This window comes from Phacochoerus africanus, chromosome 4 (genome assembly GCF_016906955.1).
Source record: "Phacochoerus africanus isolate WHEZ1 chromosome 4, ROS_Pafr_v1, whole genome shotgun sequence".
In the NCBI taxonomy this organism is placed as follows: Eukaryota; Metazoa; Chordata; class Mammalia; order Artiodactyla; family Suidae; genus Phacochoerus; species Phacochoerus africanus.
Window position 1 is genome coordinate 130,744,247 of NC_062547.1, and position 19,031 is coordinate 130,763,277.

Sequence of the window (19,031 nt, forward strand, 5' to 3'; positions counted from 1 at the left end):
CAGGAAGTAATAAGAAGTAAGAGATGGAGGGCTAGCCTTTTCGGTTGTGTTTTCTTTTTAATTTGACTTGAACACAGGGATTTTTTACTTAGAAAGGCAATGCACACCTCTAAGTGCTCTTCAAGGCACCAGAGGAAATTTGTTTTATTCTTCTCCATTTTAAGTTGATTTTCCTTTTCTATGTGTTAGATGGCCAAACCTTTGAGGGACGTATACTCTCAGTTCTTTTATCCTGAGGGTCCTAAAAACAGCTTCACAGCACATGGACTATGGAGGAATGCAGCCTTTGTCCAACTCGAGGGTGAAATCTAAATTCCCTAGTGCCCTGTGCCTGTTTCCATATCTGCAGCTTTCCCTTTCTCAGTCCAGATTTACCTCACATCATCTGGCTATTCATACCTGACCTTACTTCCTCTAGCCTTCATCCTTTTTTCCAGGAAAGGCTGGATTGCTTTCCTTCCTGGAACCATTGCAGCATAGGAATTAAGAACCCAGACCTGGAGCTAGTCTTCTGGGATTTGAATTCCATCTCTGCCACTTAGTATGTCCTCTTACCGAAACTCTGCCACTCACTTTGGTCAATCTTCTGTGCCTCAGTTTTCTCAACTTCAAAATCAGGATGCTAGTAAGAGTCTACCACATTGAATTCTTAAGAGGTTTTCATGAGGTAATATACATGAGGTGCTTAGAATAGTGCCTGGCACCAAGAAAACACTGGACAGGAGTCAATTCCCATTATTATTTCAGAGACACTTAGTTCATTTGGGGAAGAAAAGACGTGTCCATTGTAGAAACTGGAATAACTTTAGTTATGTAAAAACATGGAAGCTAGAACATACAATAGAGTAATTTTCCACCCACCCCTAGATAAAGGCTTCTGCATAAACATTGACAGATGATTGGATTCGGAAGATGTGGTATATATACACAGTGGAATACTACTCCGCCATAAAAAAGAACAAGATAATGCCATTTGCAGCAACATGGATGGAACTAGAGACTCTCATACTGAGTGAAATAAGTCAGAAAGCAAAAGACAAATACCATATGATATCATTTATATCTGCAATCTAAGATATGGTGCAAATGAATCTATCTACAGAAAAGAAACAAACTCTGGGACATGGAGAACAGTCTTGTGTTTGCCGGGGGAAGGGGGAGGGAGTGCGATAGACTAGGAGTTGGGGGTCAGTAGATGCAAACTATTGCATTTGGAGTGGATCAGCAATGATATCCTGTTGTATAGCACAGAGAACTACATCTAGTCACTTGTGATGAAGCATGATGGAGGATAATGTGAGAAAAAAGAATATACATGACTGGGTCACTTTTCTGTACAGCAGAAACTGACAGAAAATTGTGAATCAACTATAATAAAAAATCTTTTTAAAAATTTTAAAAATAAAAGTACTATTAAAAAAGAAATATTTATTTATGTCTTACCCTGAAAGTATGTGAAACTAGTAGGTATAGATTGTCTTATTGTGCCCTAGTAGAAGCCAGAATTTCTACCCACAATTTCACCTTTGTGGCACTCCCAGTCCAGCCACAGCCCACAAACCCAACCACAGAGGCTGAATGCTAACTGCCTGTGGCTCATTGCTAAGGCACCACTCTGATCTAGGGCTGTCACAGCCCTGGCTCACCTCTGTTCTAGAGACTTTCTGGCAGACAGTCAGCTTCAGGAATACCAGAATGCAGGAAGAGCTGGTTTCCCTGGGATGCTGTGCTGATTTCATTGCCCTGAGAGAACATTTCTGTACTCCTTCTAGTACATAAATCTCATCATTAGAGATTTGCCCTCTTGGCCTTAAGTTTCTCTAGCTTATAAAAATCAAAATGTCACCAAATGATTCCTTGACACCTGACTTAGAAACACGCAAGACCTATGAGAGCTGGGGAGAGGTGCCGGATGGAGGGAGAGGAAACCCATCCTTCAACTTCTAAGAATTCATGCTCCTAAAGCCAGTCCTGTTTCCTAGAATGAATCAAAACTGACAGCTCAGGATCTCCTAGGGTAAGAAAAGTTCCTGGTGAAGAAGAGCCTCTTCACACAGGACTCAAAAAAACCCCAAACAAGACCCTTAGAGGCTTGAGTCAAAATCATTTGAGTCGATCATATTCAGACAGACATCTGTACTTACTCAGATCAGGGTGTGGAAAACAGTAACAAGAGGAGAAAAGGGAGTTTATCCCCCTTTTCTGATAACATTTGCCAATTGATTATGAAGCAACAGTTTATGGCTTTAAGGCTGGTTGTAAAATAAAGGCCTGATGGATTATACAGTGTGGGATCAGTGCTGCCGCCTAAGTCTGCCACTTCTGTGATGTGGTTTCAGGATCACACTTAATCCCCTTATCTTTGGCAGGCGTAGAGCCTTCAGGAACATTGCTAGTTAGGGAGGTTATTCTGTGAACAAGGACAGCCAGCTGAGGGGCAAGTGTAGACTAATAACCAGCTACATGCTGCTCACCCAGCCCACCTTGACTCAGGAAAGAGTCCCCCTGGAAGAAAGGCTACTTTTAAAAGTTCTCGGAGTTCCTTTCATGGCTTAATGGTTAACGAACCTGATTATCATCCACGAGGTTTCGGGTTCGATCCCTAGCCTGGCTCAGTGGGTTAAGGATTTGGCGTTGCCGTGAGCTGTGGTGTAGGTTGCAGACGCGGTTTGGATCCGGCATTGCTGTGGCTCTGGCGTAGGTCGGTAGCTGTAGCTCCAATTGGACCCCTAGCCTGGGAACCTCCATATGCCACGGGTGTGGCCCTAAAAAGCAAAATAAATAAATACACAAATAAGTAAGTTCTCACAATAGATACTCTAATGGCTAACACAAAGACGCTTCTGCCTCCATGGGGCACATTTCATTAGTTCCCGCTAAGGTGCTCCATGGGATGCAGCATCAATCCTGCTGGACGGTTTAAGCTGCCCTGAATTCCAATCCCCTTACCGAAGCTGGGGAATTCTCCATTATGCAGTCTCCATTCTACAGCAGTCTGTAGACCAAGCTGGCCAGAAAATTTTCCAGGCTCCCTTGCAGCCAGGGTGAAGGAATATAACCCACTGATATATGTTCTCTGCACTATGAACTGGGATTTGGAGATGCACAGAACAGGTGAGGGAGAATTCTGCAGGGCAGCAACAAATTCCAGTTTCCAAAACAGCAGAGACAGGGGTAGCAGGAGCTGGAGGAAGCATCCATCACTCAGTGTCCAGTGCCACAGTGGAGTATTTATAAGCTGGGCTGCCTGCAACTCTGAAATAATTCTGTCACAGTGGTTGTTCTGGCTGCTGTTAAGTCTCCCCCATGTTCAGCCTGTTTCCCTGTTTGATTCTGCAAGTTTCTTAGCAGTAAATTCTTTTTGTATTTGTATTCAAATTGGTCCCAGTGGCTTATAAATAAGAACCCTAAGCAGGGATTAGCCTAGGGCTTGCTTTGATAGCCGTATATCTATCTTTTAGAACTAAAAATAATCCCAGAAAGGCTATGAGAACCACAAGGAGTCTTACTCAAAATTCAGTGATAACCTTTGTGGGAAAAGAATCTGAAAAGCAGTGGATATGTTTATAGGCATAATTGAATCACTTGATTTTAAAGCTGAAATTATCACAACAATCTAAAATCAACTATAGCTTTTGTTTGTTTTATATATTTTTGTTATTCTTGTTTTTCTTTTTTTAATCAACTATAATAAAAAAATTTTAATTAAAAAAAAAGGTGATCAGACAAGACTTTTCACCCTCCTAACACAACACGTATAGGTATACCTACTTCCTCTGGGCCAACACCACCCTGGTTTCGGATACAGTTCTCTCTCACCATCTAAGGAATCTTAGAATATCAACTATTCAGGTCTTTCTTGTATATTTAAACTTCCCCTCTCACTAGATCCCCCCATCAGCATTTGACTCCCAGTTAAGTAAAATATTTTGCCCTGAGCCCACACATCTGTCTAGCTCTTGCTCTATCTCACAGCTTACCAACAGGAGTGTCAGAGAACGCGGTGTTCCAAGAACAGGTTCTAGGACTGCCAGGAGATGCTGAAGGTCATAAATGTGTACACCAATACGGATTTGGTGAATCAGAAGCTCTAGGAATTAGACCCCAAGATGGCCACTTTAAACTTTTCTCACTAAAACTCTATGTAATTTTTAAGTCTAAAGAATTATGTCTTCTTTTCTGGACATTTTCCCCATCGTTTTTACTTCAAATACTGCCTCCCCCTACATTCTCTCTTCTTTCTTTCTGGAAAGCACGTTAGATTTACACTGGGGATTCGCCTTCCCCCCCCCGCTTACGTTTCTTAAACATTCCTCCATATTTTCCATCTCTTCATTTCTTCCAGTTCTCATTAATCCAAGACTGTCAACCTGTGTGCTGTCTCTTCTCTGCTGTGTCCTACAGTTTAACAGATAGACATTTTTCGATGATCACGGTTTTGTTTTTTTTTTTTTTTGTCTTTTTGCTATTTCTTGGGCCACTCACGCGGCATATGGAGGCTCCCAGGCTAGGGGTCCAATCGGAGCTGTAGCCACCGGCCTATGCCAGAGCCACAGCAATGCAGGATCCGAGCCGCGTCTGCAACCTACACCACAGCTCATGGCAACGCCGGATCCTTAACCCACTGAGCAAGGGCAGGGACCGAACCTGCAACCTCGTGGTTCCTAGTCGGATTTGTTAACCACTGCGCCACGACGGGAACTCCGATGATGATCATGGTTTTTAATCTCAAATCTTTGTTTCATTCTTTTTGCATACTCTCCAAAATGCCTCTTCCTTGTCATAACATTTTCAAAATTATTTCTGAACATCTTTGGAAGATTTAACCTGGTCAGAAAAACATGTCCTCAAACATCTGAGACCAAAAAGTTTTCCAGTAGCTTTTGTGCTTGGATTTGTCAAGCAGAAATATTCACCTCTAGTTGATGTGCTCACTTGGATCTTTCTGGTTGAGAGAAACGCCATCTCCAGTACAATGTTTTATCTAATTTACAGATTTTCTCTCATTTACTCTCACAGAGGTTGAGAAAAGGATAGAAAAGCAATTAGAGACCATCTTTTCTCTAAAATTAGGTACAGTTGTGACTCCAGTTTTGGAGAGAAAAAAAAATAAACAATGCATGTGATCAAAGACTGTCTAGTAACTATACTCCATATTAAGCCTTTTCAGACAATTGAAGATTTCTCCTCTCCACATACTGGAATTGAGTTACCTTGGAGTACTTTGAGGTTCTATAAGACTTTTTCTCCCATAGTGCACAAAAATTAGGCTAGCTAGCAAAGATCTTTGAGGTATTCTGTGCCACAGAAGGCGATGTTTCTTTTCCCTTTTTGCTGTGTGTGTGAGAGAGAGAGAGAGAGAAAGGGAGGGAGCTAAATACACATGGGGATTATCAAGGGATTTAAAACATTTAAGAAGCACGGGTTTATTTCCTTTTTTTTTTTTAATCTTGAATTACTTTTTTAAAAGGAAATATAATTTTAAAGCTAAAAAAGGAGATTTTCTTGAAGTTATCCTTTGCATTGTGACTGTCCCTCAACTCACCGTGAACATTTAGGGCTCAAAGCATTTCATCAGAATGAGTTAATTCATCCACATGTAAACCCTGAGGTGGTTTAAAAAAATTCCATTTGTCATTAGAGAGAGAGTGAATATCAAGGCAGTTGCCTCAGATTACTGTGTTGTTGACAGACTTGGGAACAGGACTTATAATTTTCCTAGTAGATTTCTTTGAAGCTTATGAAAGTCGATGAAATGACTTTGAACAATGCAATGAGTGTGAAAAGCAGGTATGGGAATTTTCCTTAGCTGCTATGACCTGCAACGAGTATCAAGGGAGCTCAAAAATCAGAAAGACTGGGGTGTTTTTCTCCAAGTCTGGGAGGGAAGGAGGACTGAAGCTCTGAAGAGCTGGGTGCAGTTTGGTACTTGGATTCCTACCTCTCGTATTTACCCTGAGAAAGAAAGCTGAGGTACTTCACAAATTCCTTAACTGCACGGCCTTAGGACAGTATGATTTCCACAAACAGAGATGCCTTTGCTTCAACTAATTCATTTCTTCCTACTGCTGAAATAGGCCATCTTAAAAAAGAGCACATGGAGTTCCCGTTGTGGCGCAGTGGTTAACGAATCCGACTAGGAACCCTGAGGTTGCGGGTTCGGTCCCTGCCCTTGCTCAGTGGGTTAACGATCCGGCATTGCCATGAGCTGTGGTGTAGATTGCAGACGCGGCTCGGATCCCGCGTTGCTGTGGCTCTGGCGTAGGCCGGTGGCTACAGCTCCGATTGGACCTGTAGCCTGGGAGCCTCCATATGCCGCGGGAGCGGCCCAAGAAATAGCAACAACAACAACAAAAAGACAAAAAAATAAAAAATTAAAAAATAAAAAAGAACACGTATTATGTGGACCAAAGTCCCCTGGAACCCTCCCTACCCACAGCTTAGCACAGTTGCCGCTGTACCACATCCCCAACTCACAGTGATGTCTGCCCTCAGGTACAGGAACACACAAATGGCCACAGCCCACTGCTACTGCCTTTGTAGCCAGCACCTGGTTCTTATCTACAGACACTCCAGGTGGCCTCCACAGACGTGCACATCAGAAGCAACCAGGAAGCTTAAAAACCAGGTCACCAGTCCCACAGCTAAACTTTTTCCAATTCTGATTGAGTAGGACTGGAGAGAAGCTTGAGCTGCTGCATTTTTTAAAAAGCTACTCAGATGGATCTGATATGCAGTTGTCAACCTACAGAGCAGAAGGGGAAGCCCTTAGCCTCTTTTTGAAAGGATAAGCATGAGCGAGAGGTTCATCACAGAATTGGCTTGTCTGAGAATCATCTTCTCTGTGCTTCTTTGCAAACAACCGCTAAATATCTATCAAACTCTATCTATTCCCTAGGCTACTGATTCTTGAGTTATGTCTGCTTGATAATCCCAGGACTGTTTATCTGTCAGTGGAGTTTTGCATTTCCTAACGAAAGATTTGTAAGTCATATGGACAGTGCTACTGGCTTTCCCTTTATAAAAAAAAGGAGGAAGGCCCTATGTCAGACACAGAAAAAAATGCCTAATTCAGAAATCTCTGATAAAAAATTATCTTACCAAGATCATTTAATAATACCTGATATGGCTTCTAAGAGACTTCCCACTTTGGGACCAATGTTCAGTTGACAATAAAAAAAATTTAACATTTTGAGTAAATTAAAATGTAATTTGTAATGAAAAGTTTCAGCTCATCTAGGAAAGACAAATAATCTAATTATTGAGGCAACCTCATTCTTATCTCAGTGGCATCAGATTCAGTTCAGGGTGTTCCAAAGATATATTTCTGGGGACATGACATTTTCAGAGCTGGGTGTCTCTTGTCAAGCCAATGTTGTTCCCACTAAGGAGAACCTGGAAGTTCAAATACAAAAGGCCATTGATCAAATATGGCTCCTGTGGGCTTTCTGGGTCAGGACCAGAACAGACACCTTACCTTTTGTCTAACTTGGCAAATCTTCAACCTGTTTCTGATGAAAACTCATCTGATTATCCCTAAATTACAGTCTCAGACTCTGGAAAGTGTGACACCACAAGTCACTAACAAGAGATGAGGCAAGTGGCTTTAAGCCCAGTTCAGACATTCCCCACCCTCCCCGTTAGCCTTACCTATCTCAGACACAAGGGTGTGTTGATTTAAACAGGCTCAGAGGTCTACCAGATAGGACTTTGAGATCTACTTAAAGACTCCTGATTGGAAGTTTAAATTCATGCACTATCTTTTCACTACTAACTTTCCTACTGGAAATAGACAAAGCACCTTGCTAGAGAGTGAAATAAGAGACAGACTCTGGAGTCCAACTCTGGAGAACCAAGGAACAATCCATATCTGATGACCTGTTTTACAGCAAAGACATTTGTCGAGACTTGTTAAAATATGCAATCTGAAACTTGCAAATATCTACATAGCAAAAGTTCCCATCATCACCACACCTTCCCTCCCCCCCGCCCCAACTCTCTGTGTACTGCTCACATGTGTCAAATGCCTGGTTCACTGGGTTATGCCTTTGCCGCATCATCTTGCATGCATATAACTCAAATCACATACAACATCAGATTGTGAAATTAAACTTTTGTTCTAAGGACTACTGAAAATAACTATACATAAATCCAAATATCCTTTTATCTCACCATCTGTGAAGTGTGGCTTCATGACATGAATAAGATAGCTTCTCTAAATAGTGGCAGACAAGACAAGAAAAAAAAATTAACTAAAAAAAAAAAAATTAACTCAAGTCATGGCTTGAATACGAGGAGTGAAAGTGAATTTAGGTTGCAAATATTGCCTAATGGTCAGGCCATTTCCCCCAAGTGTTTAGCTGAATCCACAGAGCAGGACTTACACCTTTTAATATGCAAGTTTTCAGGTGTGGCAAACCACAGCCATTTCTTGGGTCATCTTTAAATGTTTATGGTATAGGTTGCCCCAGTGGTCAAGAAGAGAAACTGCAGGAAAGCCCTAAGAGAGACTAAGCTAACGATTAGAATGAAAGGTTTTGGCTAAGAAAAATTTTGTTGTAGTATTGGAAATATGATTTTCTTGTCATCAAAAGGACACAGACCATGATGTCATACATGCATTATAAGTACACATTTATAAGAGAGCATGACCATGAACAGAATTGGGGAGGGGGCTACAAAATATTTTTGCAAGGAGATCCGGAAAGTGACTTTGCCTTGCAGCTCTTGGACAAATGAATTCTAAGGTAGTTCAGTTTTGACCACTGGGTTTTATCACCATGACTGTATGTTTGCAAAGTGATTATCAACTCTTTTATTTTTATGTACAGCATCTTAAGGAATCAATTTTTCTACATAAAGCATAGGACAGTTTTAGTGGCACTTGATGTCCCCTCTTTTTTATAATATGACTTCTCTTTATTACAGTGGATAGCTGAAAAGGAACTGAAAAGAAGAAAATCAGGAAAAGGAGACTATTTAGGGTAGAAATAATAACTGAAATGTTAAACATGGGCATGCAGTAGCTTCACATGGGATCTCAGTTCCCAGACCAAGGATTAAACTGGGGCGGGGGGTGGGGAGGGGAAGCAGTGAAAGTGCTGAATCCTAACCACTGGACCACCAGAGTACTACTGCTCACTCTGTCCCCTGCCTGAGGTTTTAGATAAAATTAGTTAGTCTCAGCTTATGTGAACTATAGATCATTAATTCTGCTGTGACTTCCTACAATCTGATTCATCAATTTATTTTCCCCAGTTGAATTTATATTGTCTGATTAGTTTAATATTCAAGGGAATCCTCCTTGTCAAGTCAAAGAGTTAAAAAGACAAACCACATCTTGAGCTAGGAGCCATGCTCAACACTTTAATTTCGGATGCTTCCTCCATACGTATTCAAATGTCCTTAGTGGAATTAACTGTCAAACATGGCTTGCAGTGAACCTGAATGGAAATTTTAAATTTTCTTAGGGAAAAACTTGACTTGAGATTCTTGCCCCTTAGGAAACTATTTTTGTTTCCAAACAGATAACAGAGAAAAACAGTTAAAAAATTAAAGAATGGATAAATTACTTATTTAATTGCACCCATAGTATATTCAATGAATAGATAACACTGTAAAGCCCTTTGCTCAATAATTCACTGACAAGAACCACCATCTCAGAAGCTCTACTTGTAAAGACTAAAGATCCTAAAATAAAAGCAGTATCAACATTAACTAACATAACACACTCAGCAATTTATAAAACCTTCACTCATACACTCACTCTTACTTTTCACATCGTAAATATCTTTTTATATGAGATTAAGTCCACTTCACCCTCAACTTAAAATTTTCTGCTGCAAAATTATTTTGATTCAGTTTTTAAAACATTGTACTTCATGGAAAATAATACACATCACAGAAAACTTCCTACTTAGCTGCTTTCTCTAATTTCTCTTAAACGCTGTACGAGGGTATTTCATGCTATATGAGAATCATTTCTCCTCTTATGGTAATTTTCCATTTCTCTGCCAGATTTCCTTAGGATTTGTCAAGTTATTTTAAAGCCAGCTCTTGTATTCCTGAGCCTGTGTCCCCTATAATTTCACTGCTCTCAGGTATGAGTGGGGTTTCTGAAAGAGAGGGACATTTCTTGTGCAAGTTAACTTTCTTCACTACCCAGAAAAACCCTTCAAGATTCTTTACCAACCAGAAAAACCCTTCAAGGTGACTGAATCAACTTAGTGCTTCAGGATCTTAATTTCCCAGTCCTCAAACACATGCTTTTGCTTTTATGATTCAAGATAAGTCACATATGGCCAATAGCTACCATTTTTTTTCCCCCAGAAGGCAGCCTTAGTCAAGTTCAAAAGGAGTGCTGAGCACAGGGAAACGAAACACAACAAGTATCTGCCCAATTATAAAGTCACTGCAGAGAAAAAAATTCTTCATTATTTTTGTAATCATGTTGGAGGAGATTAGCAATACTTTCATAGGGCAGATACAGGAATGCTTTTTCACCACCTGTCTATTCCGTCCTCTGGTCTCTGTGCTCTTCCACTATGGCTGTTTGCCAATGACACCAACACCTGTCGAGGTGAGGCCGAGAAGCTGAAATTGCTTTACATACAGCTTTGGCCCTTTGGGCATTCTATGTCCCCAGAGAAAGTTGCATTGAACAACAGCTCCCTAGCAGGCTCTGCTAGGTTGATGGTGTGCTTCTTCCTGTGTTCTCAGGGTGTGATCTGAGATGGTCAGCCCAAAAGGTAGATCTGGCTCTAGCAAGCACTGGTTATATTTTCTTTTTGCAAGACCGACTGAACACTCAATTTTGTTCTGCACTGTGCTCAGCTTAGTAATAGAAAAACTTCCTGCACTGTAAGTTCTTCTCAAAAATTCCAGTTGTCAGCCTGATTAATGTTTATTGAGTAAGAATGTCAAGTCAGAGCTACACTCACACAAAGAAGGAACATACAAGTAGTACCCGTTAATCTCAGAAATGGATTTGTTGGAGTACAGATATTCTGATGCTATAGGAAGGCAAGGTGGCTGGCAGATATGAATTTAGGTTATTACTCTGAAGTTATCAGGATCTCAGTGTCTCAGTTACCTAAAAATTCTTCTTTCTATCAAATGCATCCCGCATATGTACCGTCTAGAATGACCTGAGTCCAGTACTTCCTGGTTCTGTTTAAAGAGGGTTTAAATAAACCATCTGCCTAAATAACCACTGTTTTTGACACTGAGACCTTAGGCCTCAGGGATCTTGGTTATTGCTCCGGATTCCAATCAGATACCCATTTCATTGCCCTTCAGATCTTAGGGCCAAAAAGCAATGTGATAAAGTGGGGTGAGGGGAAACACTGAGTTGGAGAGTGAGAAAACCTGGCTTTGAGTAACCTGCTTCTTTTTGGTTTTATTAGCTGTGACTTTGGGAAAATTATGTCCTTTCTTCCTGCTTTCATTTCTGAAATTCTAAAATGCTAGGACTGGACAATTTGGTTTCAACGATTGCACCCAATTCTGTGTCATCTAAGATTCAGTGATTCTATCTGATTTCTAAATTGTATTGGGGGGTCAGCCCATGGCGCAAATCTTCATGATCCGAAGTTAGACTCATCTTACTTTAAGAAATAGATTTAGGAGTTCCTGCTGTGGCTTACCATGATCAGTGGTGTCTCAGAAGCCCTGAGATGCAGGTTCAATTCCCAGCCCATGACAGTGGGTTAGAGCAACCGGCATTGATGTAGCTGCAGCTTAGCTCACAGGGGCAGCTCAGATCTGATCCCTGGTCTGGGCACTCCATATGCCATGGGGTGGCCAAAAAAAGGGGGAAAATTTTAAAAAGAAATGGATTTAGAGAAAAAATTAGAATGGACATTCTTGTCTTGTTCCTAATTTTAGAGGAAAGTCTTTCAGCTTTTGATTTATCATAAATGGCCTTTATTATATTGAGATATGCTCCTTCTATACCCACTTAGATGAGAGTTGTGAATTAATGAATGGATATTTTATTTTGTCAAATGCTTTTTCTGAATCTATTGAGAAGACTGTGTGATTTTTATCCTTTCTTTTGTTAATGTGGTGTATCACAATAATTGATTTGCAAACACTGAACCATCCTTCATCCCTGGAATAAATCCCACTGGGGCATGATATCATGGCGTTATATTATAAGTGGTCAATAAGTGATAGCTTTTTTCTGGCACATTCTCAATAATGGTCCTTATACCACATGCAAGGAAGGGTAGCTTACTAATCTTTCAGAGAAACAAATTCCAACTTTTAGACAATTCTAGTGTTAGAAATTTCTACCTTATCATTGGAATTTACTCCAAGATAAAGTTTATCTTGTATTAATTGGTAGCTTCTCTTACATAAAACACTTAACTGTGATTTCTGGAAACTAGGACATCTACTGGCAAACTCTCCCTCCATCTCTAATAATTATTTATCCCATAGATGGAAAGAACTGAGACTTGGCTCCAAATATAAGTAAACTCTTCCCCTTTGGTGAGTCAAGACATTTGTCTAATTCCTGGGATTTTGTTTTCTTTTTATCAGAAATTCCGAATCCTCTGCATATGGGAAACAGAATTTAAATGTATTTCTATAGCATGTTGTAACATCAAATAAGCTACTTAGAAGGGAGGGATACTGCAAAGAAGTGAAAAGGGTCAGCTGTGATTTCTAAAGTTTAACTCTCTTGAGCTTTAAATATCAGCAGTGGTCATGCGGGGCCTGGCTCCTGGTCAAGGCTGTAATGAGGCTAAGGGTTTGTGATTCAGCTAGTTTCTCTATGACCTTACTAAATGAAACAAGGCTAAACTACACTTTGCCTTTGTGATTTGTCTTTCATTCAACGTATTTTGTAAGAAAGGTTCACTCTTTGTTACTTCAAATGATTTAACAGAATAGATTGATTGTAATCTTCAGGGTCAATTCAGGATACTCGGAGGAGAGTCACTAGGAGGGCACAGAACAACACCTGGCACAGAGAGCCCTCAGCAGGGTTCATCAAGTCCTTCCTTTATTTCCTAGGTTCTCGAAATATATCATGGCAACTCATGCTGTAAATGCCCTGCCATCACACATCCATGCTACCCTATTATAATCCAGTCTGCCTCTCTGCTTCTACTCACTTTGTAACTATCAAAGGTTACCTTTGCGAATTTACCAATCAATGGTGCTATTGATTAGTGAAGTCTCACGTTACCACTGAAAAGAAAAATCAACATCTGGAATCAAAAGACCTTCAAAGTTCTAGTTAATTTAGCTAGTTCCTTACTGAGAGAACATGATTAGATCAACTTAAGCTCTCTGGGACAACAGCTCGCTCATCTGTGAAACAGAGACATTAACATAGATGACAATTAGGTTTCATCAATGAGCAAGCAGTTGTTGGGAGTATAGGTTAAGGACTGTGAAGCCAGATGAGAAACCCAGTGTGAAAGAATCTCCAAATCGAAGGCCTGAGTAGGAAGAAACATGCATGACACATAGTTACCATCCCTGGACTTTTAAAATATTGACCTAAGGAAGTATAAATATAAAACAAAATAAAAGATGTGAAACTGATTTTCTAAGGCACGTTACAGCCAAATGCTACTATCACGCTTAATAGTTTCATTATTAATGATGGGTTATTAAAAGAGAAATGAAAAGAGAAACATACCTATACCTTCTGTATTCAAACCATTCTCTGGGATGTCCTTGGGAGCGAGCATTTTATCAGTGGCCTTCTGGAAACAAAACCTGTCTATTATACATGTTGTCTGAATGAAGGAAGGTGGGGCTGGATGGGATGGATTCCGACAAAAGTGGTAAGAAGCTATGCTCTGGCAAGCCCAAGACAGAGATTCTGCAGGAAACGAGAAGTAGGGTTTTAGTGCACTTCTCATATCATTACATGAAGGCAGCCACCTACTTTGCCTAGGCATTGGGCCAGCTCTGCGGGAGACTGGATCAAGGCTATTTGCATGTCTGTTTCAGGACATTCAGTTAAGTCTTGTCTATCCTACAAAGTGAGGAGGAGATCAGTGCAACCATGCAGAAAACTTAGTTCAGAAGAAGAAAAAGGAGGAGGAGAAAGAAGACAAATGTCTTGCTTTCAATAAAGTATAAATTTTTATTTTCTGTAAAATGTAACAGTCTTCTTTATTTAGAGAAGATACTTCAGTGTTTTAGTGTTTAGAGTTTCCCTTATGTGTTTCAAGGAATAATGACAAAAAAATAGAAAGACGTATCCACTGCATTGCAAACAGAGTGTTGGGTACTGTCATTTATGAGCTGTCATTTAATCCCTACCAACTCTGAAGTGGGGTCTAGAGCCTGGAGATGTCATGTGCCTGGCCAAATTTCTCATGGGCAATAATCGATAAAGCCCAGCCTTAGAAACTGAGGCCATGATTCAAAGCCTGTGGAAAGACCAAGAAATTTTAAGCAGCACTGGCAACTCTGTGTTGAAACTCTTCTATAAATAGTTCCCTGATTATTCGTAATTCCCATTGACTTGGTATAATGCAAGCTATTCAGCCATGTGATACGGATAAATATTTCCTTTTCAAAACACAGCCCAAATACATGATTTCCTCCCTCTGCCCACCCTGTAGGAGAAGTAGGAAAAGAGCAAGGTAATAGGAATTTACCTCTAAGCTATAAAGCCTTCCTATCCTTTCAGTAATCACTGAGGGGAGCTCCTAGTTACTAAGGAGACCATAACAGACTCCACTAGATTCAACTTAGGTTGCCTGGCTAGAGAATGCCAAAAAAGCAAAGGAAAATATTATTGTTACTGAAATCATTTGATGTCTATGACTAATAAAAAACATGTTGGCAAACTGAATTTTTAGAAATGCCCAAAGGGCTTGGTTAAAGCTATGAATTCATCGCATACAGCAGACCTATATGGAGAAACGAAAGAAAAAAAAAAAAAAAAAGACAAGGATGTTAAACTATTTTAAAATCTATCTGAATAATCCAAATGTCCCAACATAAATCTTAAGTAACCAATAGAGGTCCTTTCTTCAACTTTTTAATTTAAATTTGTTTCCCCTCCCCTTTCTCTTACGGCTACATAATAAAGTCTGTACATTTTGAGTCACATTATCCTTGAATTCTGAGGGATGCACAGGCCTCCTTGGCCTGCTTATTCAACATCCTAGGAGTACCAGAATTATCTCTGAAGTATCCCTGAAAGCTGTGCCCACCTTAGAGACTATAAGGGCTGCAGTACCCATTCATGCAAGTGTGGTGCCCCTTGAGGGCTGGAGGAAGTTGGGGGTTCCTCCAGGTTGGGGGTAACCCAGACCTCTTGACCCAGGTCCCAGAGGTTACCATGGGCCTGCCTGAAGATGTTCATCCAGGCCCTGCCTTATCCTGCCCAGAGCAGGAGGTCTTTGCCAGGACTCATCCTACCTTGTTATGGATACCAGCTCCAATGGTTGGAGGGTGCTTTCTCACGCTGTGCCAAAATCAGCCTCTCTGCATTTTCTACCCATTGTTCCTCATGGTATCTCTAGAACAATACTGTTTGATTCAACTTCCTCTCCTCTTGAACAGCCCCTTAGATAACTGAAGTCAGCTGTCGTGAAACTACTGTTTTCTCCAAACTAAATAGCCTGTTTCTTTCTCAGATCATAAGGCAAATATATGACTATTACAACAATCACAAGTGACAGAACATATAGTCACCAGAAGAGAAAGACAAAAAGGTGGTCTGGAAATAAGAATGTATTAAAGGAGTTGTTTTTTTTTTTAATGAAAACCTGAAAATTTTAAGTGATATGGAGAAGCACTGTCTCTTTCCACTGAGTTCCTGCACATATCCATCAAGTCATCCCATCTGAGTGGAAATGTAGCTTGCTAAGACTTTTTCTTAGTGACACCATATCAGCTCCTTGTGATCAGCCATCCAGTCTCACCAACATGCATTTATTTTTGCTTTTGTTTTTATTTATTATCAGTGCCTACTCTGAGCAAAGGTTCTGGAAGAATACTTAGCTGCATGTGAATAGTTCTGACATGATTTCAGAACTTGAATAACACCTATTAAGAATTAAAGGAGGGGCAATGAAAGGAAACGAAATCTTTAGTTCATTGTTCTCTCCAAATTTTATTATGTCAAATTTCAGACATAGAGAAAAGTTGGCATAATTTAATAGTAAATACCCATGTCGCTAATGGCTAGACACTTACTTCAATGAACACTTGGCCATCTTCAATTTATCACACATCTCTTGGTTTTTCCATCCATTCATCAACCCATCTTACCATCTCATGCATTTCTGTGTAAGTCACACTCAACAGTACACCAAATCCCTAACACTTGAGCATGTTTATCATTAGCAGTTCTCTTGTGATATTTTTAATCAGAACTCTCTCCTGAATTCCTCTTGCCATTCTTTGCCTCACTCCCTCCGCTTTCTCAATTTTCATTTCTCCCCGCTTCCTCCCACTTGCTCCCCCCAAGGTTCTAAGTGGTAAAAGGAAAAGTGTGAAAAATCTGAGCATGGGGCCATCTTGAAGCAACATCAGGAAAGGTTCCTCAAAGGCATCATCCAAAAGGGCTTGGGATAGACGAGGTCCTTATGAACCAACTGGCACCAACCAGCTTACAAGAGAAGGAGGTAGAGTTCAGCAAGACAATTTACTGTGCAAAACACAGCTATCAAATACGTGAGCATAGGCCTTTCATCATCGGCTCTGTCTCTCCCTGGAACTAATCCGTATGAAAGGCCAAATTTGGGTAAACAGAGAATCAGAGAGTTAGGAGGAAGGTCTTGATGACACGGAGCAGAGATCTTTTCTACACTGTTTTAATAGATGGCCGGGATGGTGTCTGACACCAAAGGGGTGCTTCACCTCCAGTGCAATGATGAAAGAGGCACGCACAGGCAAACTATCCCTCTAAAAGAACAGCTGGAGCTCAGGGCACCTCTCCCCTAGATGGTGCTGTGTAAACTTTGCCCATCCCACTCCTCCAATGCTCTTTAATGAAATCCCATGACCACCATTCTCCTTTGAGTAATACATTTTGTTTTATCTGTGCATATGCCATTAATTAAGCTTTCATGAAATCTTGATGTTGCTGGCTTTCAAATGAGTGGTCTGTGTCTACCTAATCCCATCTTTGATAAACCGATTTTACCGGATTAGTAATTCACTGCTGCCCGAGTCTACTCTTCTTAAAGATCAGGAAACACCATCTTCCCTGGTGAGCAAAAGCCATTCCTTTTCCCAATCTCCAGATTTAGGTCTGACAAGAAATGTCAGTTGTTTATTTTCTGGACTTCCTAATGAGCAGCGCACAAAGACGTGGCAAGGTGAGCTCTTCACTGGAAAAGCAGCAACACAAAGATGCAAACACAGCCCTTTTCACAACATTTAGCCTCTCTGTAGTTGCAGAGAAATCCAAATTGGACAAATCAAACCATTTTGAGATCCATAAAAGGAGATTTCTAGCTATACAGTCTCAATGTGAATTTCCTACTTATGTAACATTTTTTTTTTCTTTTTAGAGCCACACCTTAGCATATGGAGGTTCCCAGGCTAGGGGTTGAATTGGACCTATAGCTGCCAGCCTATGCCACAGGCACAGCAACACAGGATCCGATGCAAGTCTTCGACCTACACCACAGCTCATGGCAACACCGGAACCTTAATTCACTGAGTGAGAACAGAGATCAAACCCGCATCCTCGTAGATACTAGTCTGGTTCATAACACACTGAGCCACAATGGGAACTCCCTAGTTATGTAACAACTTTTTAATGTCGTCCTTTCAGAAGTTTAGATGTCATAAATCAGAGTATTTTATAGCAAGGAATTCCTGTCCTATGGCTTGAGAACTATTCTTACCTCCTACCACTTTCTTTATATAGATACTATAGTAAATATCTATAAATGTCAACATTTCATGGTACCATCACACCCTTGAGAGTTTATGTGAATGCAAACCATTATGGTGTTAGGGTGAAAATGACAGAATCAAGGCTGTGACTATTTCATGTGAGTCTACTTACAGATTTGGGGAAAAAAAATCAGATGCTTGTAGGCATTGGCCCTTCAATGGTAAAATGCCAGCTGCCAACTAGAGTTCTTTTCTAATTGCCTTTGTGTATAAGCCCCCAAAACACAAAGTTCAGATCCAGGTAAAAACCCTTCAGTAGTGTAAAAGAGGAGACTAGGATGAAAGAGTGTATTTTTATTGTTGGTCGTTCCAGTGCTTTGTCAGGAGCAAGAGTACCTCAAACAGGACACAATCTAGATGAATAGGAAACATGTTATCAAAGCAAGCCTTCAAAGGCTGTATTTGTTGAGAAATCATTAGTTATTTTTATTCCTATGATACATCTTCTCTGGTGATGGAAACTCCTTATTTATTTATTTATTTTTATTTCAGAAACTAAAACACAAAAGGAAACTGAAAAGGCTACCAACTGATTTGGCAACAGCTAAGCAAGAGGCTGCCATCACGGTCTTGGAACTCAATGAGAAGATAAAGGCTCTATGTGAAGGAAAGCCAGTCCCTAGAGGTCGGTGTTACCATGTGACAGTCACACCGTGGCCAATGGTCTTGGATGGCAACAAAGCAAAAGGTAAGGTCACAGTGCCAGGCAGTGTACCGGGCCAGCAGTGTGCTGGCCTGGCCCAAACTCCGTCTGCATGGTTACAGACAGCACACAAACCCCTAACTCCGAGCTGGTGGCTTTCCGCATCTGAGGGGTAGGAGGATGTATTGACAGTTGTTTAAAGCAAAGTCTCTGAGGCTGAAGCACTGGACTCAAACATGTCTGGGCAGCAGGGGAGGAAGTGCAGGGCCCAGGGGAGGAAATCTGAGGCTCTAGGGATGGAGTTCTCATAGTGGGGCAAGGAGTGGGGCTTACGTAAAAGTGCAGACTGGCCAATAAGCTAAGACAGGCATGGGGAAGGAAAGAAATTCGTGTTGTAACCACAGCCTAATGAGCCAGAAACAGGCGGGGTAGGTGGGTCGGGATGAAATCTGGGTGGTTCAGAAACATTTAATAGCTGCTTTGGTTTGGATTTTTT

At 40.7% G+C, this 19,031-nt stretch overlaps 1 protein-coding gene and 1 long non-coding RNA gene across 2 annotated transcripts in view; one reads left to right on the forward strand and one right to left on the reverse strand.

Annotated features, from left to right (window-relative positions):
• LOC125126289 (uncharacterized) overlaps positions 1–13,863 on the reverse strand; it is a 52,022-nt gene extending 38,159 nt beyond the window's left edge. Inside the window, exon 1 of the long non-coding RNA XR_007134583.1 lies at positions 13,658–13,863. This is a non-coding gene — a long non-coding RNA (uncharacterized LOC125126289). The remainder of the gene's footprint in view (positions 1–13,657) is intronic.
• CCDC192 (coiled-coil domain containing 192) overlaps positions 1–19,031 on the forward strand; it is a 178,093-nt gene that overhangs the window by 97,806 nt on the left and 61,256 nt on the right. The window contains 1 exon segment of the mRNA XM_047774737.1: positions 18,385–18,517. Within this exon segment, the coding sequence (XP_047630693.1) occupies positions 18,385–18,517 (133 nt within the window).